The sequence below is a fragment of the Marmota monax genome, unplaced genomic scaffold (genome assembly GCF_021218885.2).
Source record: "Marmota monax isolate L192 unplaced genomic scaffold, Marmota_monax_Labrador192_F-V1.1 WCK01_AAM20220418_F8-fsc00068, whole genome shotgun sequence".
Lineage (NCBI taxonomy): Eukaryota > Metazoa > Chordata > Mammalia > Rodentia > Sciuridae > Marmota > Marmota monax.
This window is the reverse complement of record NW_026692352.1, coordinates 1,999,278-2,014,033: the sequence shown is the minus strand read 5'-3', so window position 1 is coordinate 2,014,033 and position 14,756 is coordinate 1,999,278. Positions and strand designations below refer to the sequence as shown.

At 43.6% G+C, this 14,756-nt stretch overlaps 1 protein-coding gene and 2 pseudogenes across 1 annotated transcript; 2 read left to right on the top strand and 1 right to left on the bottom strand.

The window, feature by feature from the left end:
• The first annotated feature begins 2,012 nt into the window (after nucleotides 1-2,012).
• On the top strand, nucleotides 2,013-3,293 carry LOC124090953 (olfactory receptor 52M1). The gene has a single exon (XM_046441763.2). It carries the CDS (start codon nucleotides 2,043-2,045, stop codon nucleotides 2,994-2,996), a length of 954 nt encoding a protein of 317 aa, XP_046297719.1. The 5' UTR covers nucleotides 2,013-2,042; the 3' UTR covers nucleotides 2,997-3,293.
• Nucleotides 3,294-7,820: 4,527 nt separating this feature from the next.
• Nucleotides 7,821-8,908, top strand: LOC124091165 (ADP-ribosylation factor-like protein 2-binding protein; annotated as a pseudogene).
• Nucleotides 8,909-13,400: 4,492 nt separating this feature from the next.
• Nucleotides 13,401-14,349, bottom strand: LOC124091164 (WW domain binding protein 1-like; annotated as a pseudogene).
• Nucleotides 14,350-14,756: the final 407 nt, after the last annotated feature.

The following is a 14,756-nucleotide window of genomic DNA, read 5'->3' as shown; positions in this document are numbered from 1 at the left end:
TGACTGGGGAGGCATAAGGACAGTGTTAGAGCTCAGGGAAAGATTATAAGCAGCTCAGTCCACCCTCAGAGGATGAGGTGCATCTTTCCCGACATGGGTGCCCTTTCCAGTTTCTTGATGTGTTCAGAGATGGATAGAGATATGAAATGAAGGTGGAATATCCATGAGGAAAACAGCTGGGTGTTAGGTACAAAGGAAAATCGAGTACCTTTCTGGGTCTTTAGGTCAGTCTAGAGGACCGAGGACTTTTTCTTGTGCTTAGCTGTAACATGGTTTGAGATGGAGAGGTTGCCGGATTTCACAATCCCTTCCCTTCATTGTCCATAGTTCATTAGGTACACATTCTGCCTCATCTGTGACTTGGGTCTGTGATCCTATTGCACAATAGTTCCACCAGGGCAGTAGTGAAAGGACTCAAATGGCATTGGAGGATACCAGAACAATTTCATTAACACTAGTAACAGCCGTCTAGGGGAATTATGAGGACAGAAGAACTCACTTGGCAAGTCCCATTTTTTTTATTTAGGGACTCCCTTTTCTATTATCTTCCACATTATAGCTTTGCCTAATAACATGTTCAACATGTTCAAAAGTTACAAAAGTTATTTGATTATTATATACTCCTATTTTGCCTCTACTTCTAAAGGGAGACTTTCTGTAAGTGTGGAGAAATTTATCTAGCCTTTCGTTTCCATAGGAATACGGTTCTTTAAGAAAGTTCTATGACTTGTCTAACTTTCGATTCTGTGTCCTGCTAAGGCAGCAACCTGCTTGGGGGGACAATACTGCATAAGAGATTGTGTACTGTTAGGATCTGGTCTGTATCCACAGGAACTCGCGACAGGGTTATGGGGACAACTGAAGGGGCCATCTGCAGAGGCACAGGTGGTATGGAGGAAACTGACAGGATGGTGGAGCACCAGGACTAGCAGTGTTACCTAACCCAGCCCAAACAGGTAAGGCAAGGTGTAGTTACCAGAACACAGGGAAGGTCACTTTTCAGGAGCTGGCACCTTTCGTAAGATGCTGCCAAACATGCCTGGTGAGAAGGGAATTGGGAAGTAAGTTAGAAGTCAGGCTTACACTTTTACCTCCTGCTGGTATCTCACATTCTCTGGGCTTACTTGGAAACAAGAGGACAGGGGAATCTGATATATCCCGTAGATGCCAACTTCTGGAGGTATCAATCGGGAATCAAGATGGGTCCTTGGCGGTATGTAGCTCGAAGTTCTTTGGTGTTTACTAGAGAGTCTTGGTTCTGTATGTGACCCCCCAACTGAAGAACTGATGCTTAAATGACTGTCAGACACTGCATGCAGTCTTCAGGACAATGTCTGGGCCACAGCTTTTAAAGTTTGTTGTGAAGTGAGGTTAGTTGTGTTTTATAATAGGATAATATGCCCTGGGAACTTGAGTATATTATCCTGTTTTCCAAGGTGCCAGTTCCTTGGAAGATTCCCAAATCAGACTGAGTATTCTGTCAGTATGGCTTGGGAATTACATGGATTACTCTCAAGCTTTGTCTACATCTTAAGGCTAATGTGCTCCTTGTCTGTATTCCAGTCCCTTTAACATACAAGGCACAGGTAGTATTTTGATCCTTAACAAAAGGAGTGTAAAACTACAAACTTTTCCCTGTATAGTCCACTGTGGAGTCTATGTTGACCTGTATCTGTTTCAGTATGTTTAAGGAGCTGTCACTTTATAGCATATTAGATCCCAACAGCCCCCTCAGAGCATACCTACAGAGGTAAGTAAACAAATGGGTACATATTATCTTACGTCAACTTATCGACACAAGATCATTCCTTGAGGGTCATGCTACAAAAATACACATTTCAAATATTTGTGTTAAATTCATTGTAGTGCAAAAGGCATTTGTGAGTGTAGGATACTTTGGTTTCTTATAAACTTACTATTGAGTTTTATCTAGTAGATTTTTTTTGCTACATGACCTAAGAAAACTATCATCTTTTCCTTCCAGGGGAAAATGTCCTGCTGCATTTTAGGGCACAAGTGAGAAGGTTCGTTTATGAATAGCCATGCTCACCTTTCATAATGTCTGCTCAGCGCCCAGCTCCTTCCAGCTCCTGGGCATACCAGGTCTGGAGTCCCTGCAAATCTGGCTCTCGATCCCCTTTGGCTCCATGTACCTGGTGGCTGTGGTGGGGAACATCACCATCCTGGCCGTGGTAAGGGTGGAACATAGCCTGCATCAGCCCATGTACTACTTCTTGTGCATGCTGGCTATTATTGACCTGGTTCTTTCCACTTCTACTATACCCAAGCTTCTGGGAATCTTCTGGTTTGGTGCTGGCAACATTGGCTTGGATGCCTGCTTGAGCCAGATGTTCCTTATTCACTGCTTTGCCACTGTTGAGTCAGGCATCTTCCTTGCCATGGCTTTTGATCGCTATGTAGCCATCTGCAACCCACTACGTCACACTACAGTGCTCACCCACTCAGTGGTGGGTCGTTTGGGGCTGGCTGCCCTCCTCCGAGGAGTTCTTTACATCGGACCTCTACCTTTGATGATCCGCCTGCGGCTGCCTCTTTACAAAACTCATATCATCTCCCACTCCTACTGTGAACACATGGCTGTGGTCACCTTGGCATGTGGCGACAGCAGAATCAACAATGTCTATGGACTGACCATTGGTTTTCTGGTATTGATCTTGGACTCTGTGGCTATTGCTGCTTCCTATGTGATGATTTTCAGGGCTGTGATGGGGCTGGCCACCCCCGAGGCCAGGCTTAAAACCCTGGGGACATGTGGTTCTCACATTAGTGCCATCCTGCTCTTCTATGTTCCCATTGCCGTCTCCTCCCTCATTCACAGGTTTGGTCACCAAGTGCCTCCTCCAATCCACACCTTGCTGGCCAACTTTTATCTCCTCATTCCCCCAATCCTCAATCCTATTGTGTATTCTGTCCGGACTAAGCAGATCCGAGAGAGGATTTTTCAAATCCTAAAGATAGGAACTAAGATGAAATAATTACTACTTCTTTCCTCTCATACTCATGGAGGCATCATTTAAATATGGAGGACCACTTCCCGTTTGTGAAACTCAAGTCAGATATTAGGCCCAACTTTTAGAGTTGTAAACTCAAATACTAAGATGTTTGTCAGGATCAGAGGATAGTTGAACCACAAAGACAACCAGCAATGACAATGACACCAGTAATAAGCACGTTTTTCCAGCACTTCTAATGCATTTCTTCCAAGTATCCTGAAATCAAGTATTATTGTTCATGTTTTATATATGTAAAACTGAGACAAGACCCTTGCTTTATAAACCACATACAAAGTTACTTAAGTCTTCAAACACTGAGCTAGGAGTCTTATGTTATTATATACTTTATATATATATATATATATTTTTTTTAAAAAAATAAATCCTACAAACTGGGTCAAAGTCACCTTAACTACAAGATTGAATTAATGTTAGCAATTGGAATCCTGCCAAAACTGCTTATTCTAATAAAAATTGTAGTGTACCGGAAGACTGATCTGCATGCCTACTAGGTATGGCGACACCACCCATGAGAGAATATGGCCTGGCAAGTTATTGACTCAATGAAGGGAAATGAAGTGACTGCCGTATGGGAAGCGTGGGGGGGGGGGGCGGGGAACTGTCCAAATGCTTTGGACTTTCCTTAGCAAAAGGGAACACTTTAGTGATACAAAAAGTATCTTCTTCAGTAGTTGCTGTTGCTTTCATCTTCCTTCCTGGCTGCCAGCCTGACAAGCAGGGTTGAAGGAGCATATTTTTTGGAGATAAGGAGGGCTAATCAGTAAGTATATAATGGAATGAGTTTTAGAATTCATGAGCATGCTGGCAAGAGAAAAGAATCCTTAGGATTGGATTTTGAGGATCAGTCAAGGGGGCTAGATTGTTAAGACCAAGTAAAAAAATTAATTGAACTTTGGGAGGCACTTTCTCGGGACATAGGATTTATTACCCTGGCAAGGACCCTAGGAAATGGAACAAACTCACTGCTAGGGTATGAAAAAAAGTGGCAATAGCTAGCTAGTGGTTGGCAAGGCAAAAATGCTTAGGTTGTTCTGTAAGGAAGAAATGGAAGGGGCATATTGTAACATACATTATAACATGTTATGCAAGGACAGAAGATGCTTTGGAGAATTAAGTCATGAAAGTCTCAACTGCCTTCATGAATGATCTGCGGACATGGGTACCAACACCATTAAATAGTTCACTGGCAATTATAACTCATGGTAGCAGAGGCAGTCAGACATAGGTACATTGATAACTAGGGTATGATGGGGTCATAGTGCTGTCTTTTGGGCACTGTCAAGTTCATGGATAACTTCTTGGGGTTAAGAACCGGCAAGGTCAAAAGGGAACATCAAGAAGGCTCAATCCAGGATTGTGGAATTAGTAAATTGAGTACTAAGCTGGGAAATGAACAATATAAAGATGGGTGGCCAGCAAGACTGCTTACCATTTATAACAATGCAAGAGAAGATCAGAAGGTGCAAGAATGTAACTTCATTGGCATGACCAATCTCTTGGTTTTCTGAATCTGTTCTTTTTGTATCTAGAACTCATTAAAGATTAAACTGAATCACTAGGTAGAAGGACCTTGAAAAGCCATGCCTATCATACCATAGTCATTACTCTAGTTCTCCAAAGTTACCCATGGTCATTTACCCAGGCCATTGTACTATGGGTGAAATGATTACCAAGACATTAAAAGATTGTTGAACAGTTTGAGTTGATATTGATATCATGAATATGGTATTTCTGCATAGTTCCACTGAAGTAAGGACTCTAGAGTACAGGTAGAATAGTGTTGGAGAACTCACTGTATTCTTATTCTACACCCCCATCCAGTGGTCATTTCTCTTATCAGCTAGTATTTAGTTAGAATTATACTGTGTCATTTTCATGAGATTTCTGGCCTGAAATGGCCCTCCCCACCAAAATAGTAAAATAGAAGCATCCCAAGTGGGATGACAACTATTTTTCTATGGGATATAAAAATTACTACTTGTTTCAGGAAAATTTTAACTATCCTGCCATGTACTATAGGTTAGTCCATAGAACAGTGATCTATCAATGGTATGTTGATGGCAGGGGTTCAGCAAGAGGCGATTTGTGTAGTGAAGGCCACAGTGAAGCATGCTACGGGTAGTGAGGCAAACCTCAAGAATTTTCAGGCACCTACTGCTTTAGTATTTTATAGGTCCAATGGTCAGGGTTATACCAGCGTGTTTGCACTAAGAAAAAAAACCTTGTGTCTGTTAATAAGGCCTAGTGAGCCTTTGAATTCTGCAGGTAACAGTATTTGTGTAAGAATTCTGCTTTGGCCCATAAGCCAGAAGTCAGACTTCAAATTTTTTGCATGGATCCAGAGCAAGAAAAATTATTTTAGCAGGTCCAGGCTGTTATAAGTAGTAGTGATATTTAAGTCTTCATAACTGGTAGACTCGTGTGTTGGAGTTACTACTGGTGGGAAAAGATGAAGGATGGAGCTCATGGAACTACATTGGTCTTGAGAAATAACTCCTGGAATTTGGTTCATGGAGCACCAAGCAATTATGTATCTAGAACTATCCAATTATGAATTGGGTTCATCTTACTCATCACATCATAGTCAGATGGGTCCAGTAGTCTTATGACTGCAGTAATTTGTCTAGGATAAAAACAGGAGCAACAGGTTAAGTTACATGAGCAGGTATCCATGACTCAGGTCATCTAACATTTGCACCAGTCTTCCTTACACAGCCAGATGGAGGAAAAGGCCAGAACTGTGTACAGAAGTGTTGGCAAGTCCTGGCCTAAGAAGAATGGCAGATGCATTCAGGAAAGTGAAGAATTTGAAAGAATTTGTTACTATACCTGTTTGTATATTTTCCATGAGGCACCCAAGAGTCAGTTGAAGTCTCTGGGCAGTGGCATCTTTTTGCTCTGGTCAGGGTCTCCAAGACTAGATTAGGAGGTCTGGGAGAGGGGCATAGAGGCAGATGGGAGTTGGGTCTGAATCATTTGTTGGAAGCCACCTGCCAGAAGAGGTACTGAAACAAAGTAGCTGAAGTAGTGCAACTAATAGAGCCACTAGTAAGCCTTCAGTGGTCACCTCAGGACTGGTATAATGGGTTATTGTATGGAGTGGCAAGACATTGAAGGAGACCATGTGTGGGCCCAATCAGTAGCTGACTGACCAAACTTGACTGGCTACTGCTGCCACATTTCAGTGTCCAACCCATCAATGCTGAAACCCAGATACATTACTCTTCCAGGAGGCCGCTTGATGGCTAGTTGACTACAGCTGGCCTCTTAGAGCCAGTACTTCGTATTTGTTAGGTGTACTTTTCCCACGGTGTGAATTTGCCTTTATTGTCCAGATCCTTGGCCAGCACTCCTGTTGGGGGCCTCAAGAACATCTGATCTATGACAAGTTGGAACCCTTGCCTGTAGTATAAAGAAAGTAGGACGTCCTATACAAAATGATATGTAGAGATTACAACGTTGGAATTCACTGATGGCATTTCATTATCTCACCAACTGGAAGCAGCTGGCCTGTTTAACTTTCTAAACACAGATAAAGCAGCTCAGACAACATTTCACAAAAGGCTAGCACCATCTTTGATGCTGTAGTATGTGCATTTAGTTATGATGCTCAAAATGATGCTAAGGAATCCATTGGACAAATTTGAACTAGGAACAAAGGGGTTGAAACAATCTCATTCTCAATGAGCCACTAGAAAACTTACTTCCTGCTCCTGAAGCCCTTGACTCAGATTTGGAGTTCCTGGTTTTCAAAGGTGGTTCACTCTGGTCAAGAGGACAAGGATCCCATTGAGCTACAAGTTAAACAGTAGTCCACAGTATCCTGACGACAGCTATGTCAGACCAACTGTTGAGTCATACTACCAGCACCAACTGGCCTTGATTAGTGGGGAAGATGAAAGGTGGCCTTTATATAGTAGACACAGGGAAGACTATTAAACATGTACCAAATCCAGGTCATATACTTGGACATTGTCTGATACTCCACTGCCCCACTGTCACTGTTATACATTATACTAACATTCTCAAAATGATTACCATGGGTTCATCCTGCTCAGATATGAAAGTTTGAGTCACTCCAGGTAAGCCAAAATTATTTGCAATGTCGACAACTGAGTGAAGGGAACTCCAAATAGTAGGAGAGAAGTAGTAATAGTTGTGGCTCAGATATTTAGCAGACAAGATTTATAGTTAATTCCATTAATCTTCCTCTTCTAAATTTCCCCTTAGCAAGGAAGGACTATGGTAGTTTTTCCTGGATGGAATAACCCCTCACTGTCCTTGGCAATAAATCATGGGCATCCCCTCCCATCTCTGCCCAAGTTCCCATGGAGACTATGCAGGGCTCTGTTAGGCCAGCACTTCCTGGAAGTGACCAGCTCTTGGGTTTGTTCCACCTCATTCCCCCTTGTCCATGGTGAAAGAGTTTCAGTAAGTTTTCATCTAGTAGATCTCTCTAGAAGTTCCTTCTAGAATGGAATTACCTCTGCAATGGTATGTCTCAATTTTGTGATCTGGAAGTAGGGGATAAGCCGTGTTGATTTTTTTCCTAGAAAGGCTGGTCAGCTCTGGACTCAAAATGGATGTCACGTCTGGCATGTCCACAGTGTGTTGAGTTGTTCGATTTCTTTCCCCGACTGCTCTCTTGTCATGTTTTAGTTTGGTTTGCATTTCTTTCCAGCTGTTAAGGAAGTGAGCTTATGCGATTTTCCTCCCCTCTTGCCTCTCCCCCTGGTCCGGATTTGGAGGTAACTGTCCTTATTCTCCGCTTCAGGTCGGTAGCCAATGTCTGGACCTGAGGCGGTGGCTGCGCCGGCCTCGCTGGGCGAGGAGGCCCAACCGGTGCGAAGCTGCGGCCAGGAGCCCGAGCCTTGTGGGTGAGCGCTGAGCCGGCTGGGCCCTGGGTGGCCTGTGGCCTGGGCGGCGAGGCCTCCTCCCGGCTGGCGGGCTGCCGTGCCCTCGATGCAAGTATGGGCTCTGCAGAGCAGGACGGAGGCTGGGCCCAGGGCCGCGAGGGGGATAGGAGGCCAACAGGCCCGTTTGCCCGCGCAGGTGGCTGCTGGAGCGGTAGCGATGGACGCCCCAGAGGAAGAGCTTCGCGCTGTCCTTCTCTGCATCCGATGCAGAATTTGATGCTGTGGTTGAATATCTCGAGGACATTTCACGGATGAAGAGTTCCAGTTGTCCATGAAGTTTCTCTGTAAAAAGTACTACCAGGAGTTTGAAGATACAGGAGAGAATAAAACCATCTACACACCCATTTTTAACGAATATATTTCTGTGGTGGAAAAATATGTTGAAGAACAGCTGCTGGAGCCGAGTCCTGATTTAACATGGTGACTTTCACAGCTACATTACAGCACCGTAAAGATGAAGTGGCTGGTGACATATGCGCTGCTCACATTTACGGATTTTCTGGCTTTTAAAGAAGGACTAAAGAGCAGAAAAGGAAGGCAGGGGATTGGACTTAAGCAGTGGCTTAGTGGCGACTTCATTGTACAAGTCATCCTCTATGCCAGCTTCCCAGAACAGTCTGCGGCACTAGGTCCCACGTCCAGGCAGTGAACAGGAACATTCTGGACATCAGTCTGATAGACTGACTACAGCTAATGACGACAGAAGTGTCCATCTCAGAAAGACTGTTCTGCAGCCCTTGGTTTGTGTTAAGTATTGACAGGTCAGAAACATGACTGGACCTTTGGACCCACTTCTCCTGACACGCCATCTTGTATTAGTGTACTTCTCCCCAACTAGTCACCTCAGGTGCTTGGGTCAGGCTCCTCTGATCAGGCCCAGGTCAGCCATTACACCTGGGGGCCCTTCCCTGCTACATGTTGGTGTGCATAACCACAACCATGAACCCTCCTCTTCCCAGCAGGCTTTGCCCGAGTCCTTTGTGCAGACTTTTTTTTTTTTAAATAACATGGGTCATAGTTTCAGTCCTTCAACCTCAATGGTGTTTTTGTTTGGGAGTATTTATCTAGGGAGCTACTGGAGCCAGCTGCCTGTTCTGCGATTTCTGTGTCTCCTCTGATCACAGCTTGTCTGGCTGTGGGGCCCACCAAGAGAGATGTCCTTTACCTAAAAAGGTACATGTGAAAGTCAACTCCTAGTCTTAACACACACGGTCCTCATAACACTGTCTTCTGTTGGTCCTGATAGTCCTACTGTTTCTAGAAGTCTCTTTCAAGCATTTTTTTAAAAAAATATTTTTATAGATGAATACTCAGGCAAACTTACTGGATATGATCTTGGAACTTCCATGATTATCCACCTAAAGATCAAAGTATTATATGCTATGTGCTTTTTAGTCATTAGTGCTTTAAAAAGGTAAAAATGCTTTTCACATTGGTGCACCTGTTTCAGCAGCACCAGTGAATGTCTGCTGTGTGCTGTAATAGGCTAAAGTGACCCTGCGTCATGGCATGTCAGGTGTGTTTGTGCATGTTGGCTTAAAATCCTTTCTGTGTAAGCCAGTTGTTTGTGTTTATTAGGGTAGATAAAGACTGCCATTTCTTCCAGTCACAATCTCCTGCCAAGATGGTATTCACTGGTCTAGCTCAGCATGAGGCAGTGGCTGTCGACAGCTTTACTGGTCGTGTGTCAGCTGTGGTTTACTACATTGTTCAGTACTGACCAGAGAACTTATGTCACATCCCTGGAAAGGGAAAAAACAGTTCAATTCCCCTGTGTACTTTTATTTTCACTAAAAAATAAAAATAGAGTCTGCTGACTTTTCACTTATCTTCTGGTTTTAAAGGATGAGCTATAAGCTGTGTGTTTCTGTACTAATGTGTCATTACTTTTTGTACCATGAGTAAAATTTGAGGTGCTTTGCAAGAAAAAACAACCTCACGTTCTCTTCAACTCAGGACTGTCCAGTATTTAATCTTGAGGCATTTACCTTCACCCACCTGTCCAGCCAGCTGTTCCTTTACTGCTTCTCTGGGCTTTGGAGGAGTTGAAGTCACTGTCTAACTCTACTCTGACATCTTATACTCATTATCTTAAAGCATTTCCCGTTTTCCTCCAAGTAGTTGGGGTTTTGTCTTAAAGGTATTTGATCCATTTTGAGTTGGTTTTTGTACAGGGCGAGATTCTGTTTCAGTAGTCTACAGGTATAAGTAGACTTTTCCCAGCACTAGGAGCTGAAGCATGTCTTCTCCAATGTGTTTCTGGTTCGTTCATTAACAAAAACAGATGGCTGTGGTTTATTCCCGGGTCCTCTATTCCTTTGGTCTAGATGTCTATTTTAGTGCGAAAAATCATGCTGTTACAATGGCTCTATAGTTTAACACCAGAGGCATCATAATACTTAGTCTTTTTGCCCAAGATTGCTTTGGCAATTCGGGTCTTTTATGCTTCGATGCATTTGAGTTCTGTAGAGAATGTCTGTTTTGTTGGGAATTGAAACAAACCCGGGTAAAAGGCATACTTTTCCATCTTGTATTGTTTCCAGTTTCTTTACCACAATATTGGGGAGCATTGAGTGAAGATCTTTGACCTTCCTTAGTTATGTTTATTCTGAGGCTTAATTTTTGGGAATGAGACAGTAGCAAGAGACAGGTAGCCAATGTAGATAGTGAGTGATCTGGTAGAGAAGATGAATGCTAATTCCAAGAGAATGAAATTAAGTGCTAACACCTCCAGAACACCTTCCCCTTCCTCAAGGTTACTGATACCTCTGGGGGAAAATTGCTCCTCTCAACACAGAGTACCCCCAGGTGGCTTTTTTCCTGCCTTTTGGTCAGATTTCAGATACCTCTTTTCCTATAAAGGGGCAAACCCCTCCCACGGATACCAGCTCTGGGTTCCCTTCTCTGGGAGTGTATCAGGAGGCGCTATTATGAATGGGATCATATTCCTTTATTTCTCAGCAAGTTGTTGATATGTAAGAAAGCTCCTGATTACTGCATGTTGATTTTTGTGTCCTGCTATCTTTGCAGAATTGATCAGTTTGAAGACTTATGGTGGACTCCTCAGGGTTTTCTAGGTATGGAGTCATCTGCAAAACGGATGATTCAACTTCCTCCTTTCCTATCCATACTTTTACCTACTTGCTCTAGTACCATATCAAATAGGATATGGTACTAGTCTTGCTCCCGATTTTAGAAGCAATTTTTTCTCCATTTGTACATTGAACAGAATGTTGGCTATAAGTTTATCATAGCCATTATGATGTTTAGGTATGTTTTTTATGTAGTTTATTCATAATCTCTATCATGAAGGGATGAATTTTATCAAAGGGATGAATGCTATGAGATAACCATGTAATTTTTTCCCCCTCCCGATTCCATTTATGTGTTGTATTGATTTGGATGTTAAACCAAACTTGCATCCCTGGAATAACATCTTTATCATGGTGTATAGTTTTTTTGATGTTATTGAATTTGACTTCAAGTATTGAGTATTTTCTGCATCTGTTTGTCAAGGATATTTGTAGTTTGATTGATCCTTATTAGGTTTTAGGATCAGTATAATGCTGGTTTCATAGAAAGGGCAAGAACTCTTTCAAACTCATTCTCTTATAAATTAGCTCGAGGAGCATCCATATTAGACCTTTAAAAGCCTGATAAATTTGGCTGAGCATCCATCTAGTCTTGGGTGCTTTTTGTGGTTATGTGTGGTACTGAGGCTTAAACTCAGCTACCTTGCCTAGCACCCATGAGGCCCTAAGTGGTAGAGCACTTAGTCTTTTTGGCAAGAGCTTGTCTCAAGGTCAAAAAAAGTCTGGTCTTGACCATAATCCTCTTGGCTTATCTTCCCAGAATAGTCTCCCCACAAAGTCAACTATTAAACTTTATTTGGGCCTCCTCAAAGTGGTTAGAGGCACCATCTTCAGAACAATCATAGCACAGGAAATGCATCACTAAAGCTGCTCAAAAGAAAATCTGACCAGCTGAATCTTACTGCTTCAAGTACGCATTCACAACCACCAAGATAGTGATGTGCCTCCCAGGAATTTGTTAGCATTTGCCAGTCTTTGGACTGTTGCAAACCCTCCAACCCTTTCTCTCATGTGGAAGGCCAGACTCAACTAAGTTTCTGACCTCCTGACTATTTCTTGAATTCCCCATTTCCCTCTTTGAGCAGGGACGCCTCCAGCAGCTGTGGCTAGATAGTGCTCACTAAAGAAGCAGAGGCCTTGCTGGGCTTAGAACTTCAGGGTAAGTCAGTGCAGTGAAGCCAGGTGTGAATATTCAGACCAGCTCCCTGCTGGGGAAAGAAACTTGAGGGTCAGATTTATCCATTTGATCAGTTGAATGAAGGATTCGTTTTGGTAGAACTTGTTCTCCTTGGAGACCCTTCAGCGAGTTGTGATTTCAAAAGGAAGGTGGAAGGCAGGTATCTGAGGCTGCTGTGCTCTGGTACACATGCCAGCCTGTGTCCATTGAACTTGGACAAGGACAGTGCTATGGCACTGTGGCATCTGCCAATGCCTCCTGGAAATTCTGGGTAGTCTGTCTGGATCACTGCAAGTCCAAGCTTGTCAAAGAGCCAATCAGGCTTCTTTCTGGAATTCTACTTTTCCCTTCTGTCCCAAGAAGTTGTAGACATCCTCTGAGTGCCGAGACTGAAGACAAGAGTAGCAGAGAGAAGCTACAGAGCACACTTCCATTAACAGGAATTACAATACAGGCCTCCAAGTGTCCTTGGAGCAGTGTGCAGATTGATGAGCAGAGTGTAACCTCTGCCTTGAGTGCAGCATCTCAAACACAGGGGACTGCTGTTGACAATGCTGCCAGATACACTGAGTGCACAGACATTTGTTCAGTAAACACAAAATAACCAAACATTTGAAACATGGCCTTAAGGTTAACGTGAACAGGATGGTTGTTATTCCAAGTATCTTCAAGGAAAATAGGGTATAGGGTTCACAGACATTATAGGTCATTCAAAGTCATTGTGTATAGACTACTTTGGATTCCACAAAACCAAAATTAATGTTGAACATTCACCTTGCAGCCTTGGATTTGTCTATATATGGACTGAGACAACGTTTTCAGACTACAACTAGAGCAGAAATCCACAATATCACCAAGAATTATGTCAGGTCAGTCCCAGTCCCCTTGCTTGGGAGCTTTTAAAAACACATCTGACCAAAGCAGGTGAGATATGACTTGAAAAGGGGGAAGACAAGGTGGAGATGAGGAACGAGTCATAGGAACCGACTTCTTAGCTCTCCTAAACACTTTTGGGGAGAGGCATCTGTACCCCAAACTACCTCAAGATGTAGGAAAAAAAGCAGAAAAGTAGCTGTACTACTTTCTCTGAAAGTCAGTTTGTCTTGGATCTCCCTGACTGGTTGCTTTGCCAAGTCCCTGGGTGCAGGCAGAGCATAGTCTAGATGGGGGAGCTGCTTTTCTAGAAGTCTTGCTCATTGATGGTGTTGAGCAGCACGCATGTGGGGAGCTGTGGCAAATGAATGTGCCCAGGCTCTTGAGCCTGCCTTTCAGAGGAATGGCAGAGCACTTCCTCATTGCCAGGAGGCCTTACATGACAGCCGTCACAGAAGTCCAGCGGCCCATCCAGAGTATCAGTGAGCCTCAAACTCTGAGGTCATTGTCATGGTGGTCTGGGTTACACAATTGGGAAGTGTGCTGCATGCTCAAAGCATGAGTCTTATGTTCTGAATTCTTGTCCATGAAGGACCCTAGGTCTAGATCCCCAGGCTGACTACCAAGCTCCATTCCAGGGGCTTTAATGGCTACTCAGTTGGCACAGAGTGCTTGGGATCAACAATTCTTAGGCGTCTTGTGTTGCTTCTACTGGGCCCAGACAAGGGGCTGCTCTGCCCCGAGATCCCCTGGTGGGATTGGCACCTGGTGGCCCACACCGAGGTGGCAGCTGTTGTTGCTGTACCTGGAAGGCACTGTATGGTGGGGGAGGAGTTGGAGGTCATTTTACCACTTCATAGTAGTAACCAATTTGGAAAAAACCTGAAATAAAGTGGCAGTGCCCACCGATTGTGGGCTTCCTGGTAAATGATCAGGTTGATTTCATGTTGCCATGAAGGTGGTGATTGGCTTGGCGATGGTAGCAAATGCAGCAACAGCAAACTCAGAATGTTGGTTCATACCAGCTGGAACTCAATGTTCCTAGGAGACTCAAAAAGGCTGGCCAGCAGTAACCTAGACACTGGGATGCCAAGAGCCCAGTAGCAGTTGCAGTATTGAGACTGTCCATGGCAGTGACCTGTGAGATCTATGTAGCTTTGATTGTTGGTACTCATGAACTTGTCCTGTGGGGATTCAGCCCCGATTGACAGGGGGCCGAGCAGCACTTGGAGCAGGAGCAGCATACTCAGAAGCATTATCTCCATCCCCCTTCTGCTCCTCTGCCAGGGCGCTGCCACCTCTGTCCTCCCCCTTTCTTCCCTTTTCATGTTTAACTCTCCCCGCTTTAGCTCTCTTGGGAGAAATTTAACTTAGGCTTTTTATATCTTGGTTCAGTCTTGGTAGACCATGTTTCTAGAAGTTTGTCAGTTTCTAGAGTTTTGTTTAGGGGATGTTTTGAAAAATTCTAATATTGATCCTCTGGATTTCCTTAATGACCCTCAGTGGTATCTATTGTAATATCCCTTTTATTTCTACTTCTAAAATTTAGCTAAAGGCTTTCTTCAATCTGAGCTAAGAGAAACGATAATTTATTGATCCTCTGGTTCTTTCAGTCTCTTATTTCTGATCTTTCCTACTAAGTCATGTATGGTTCACACTTTTG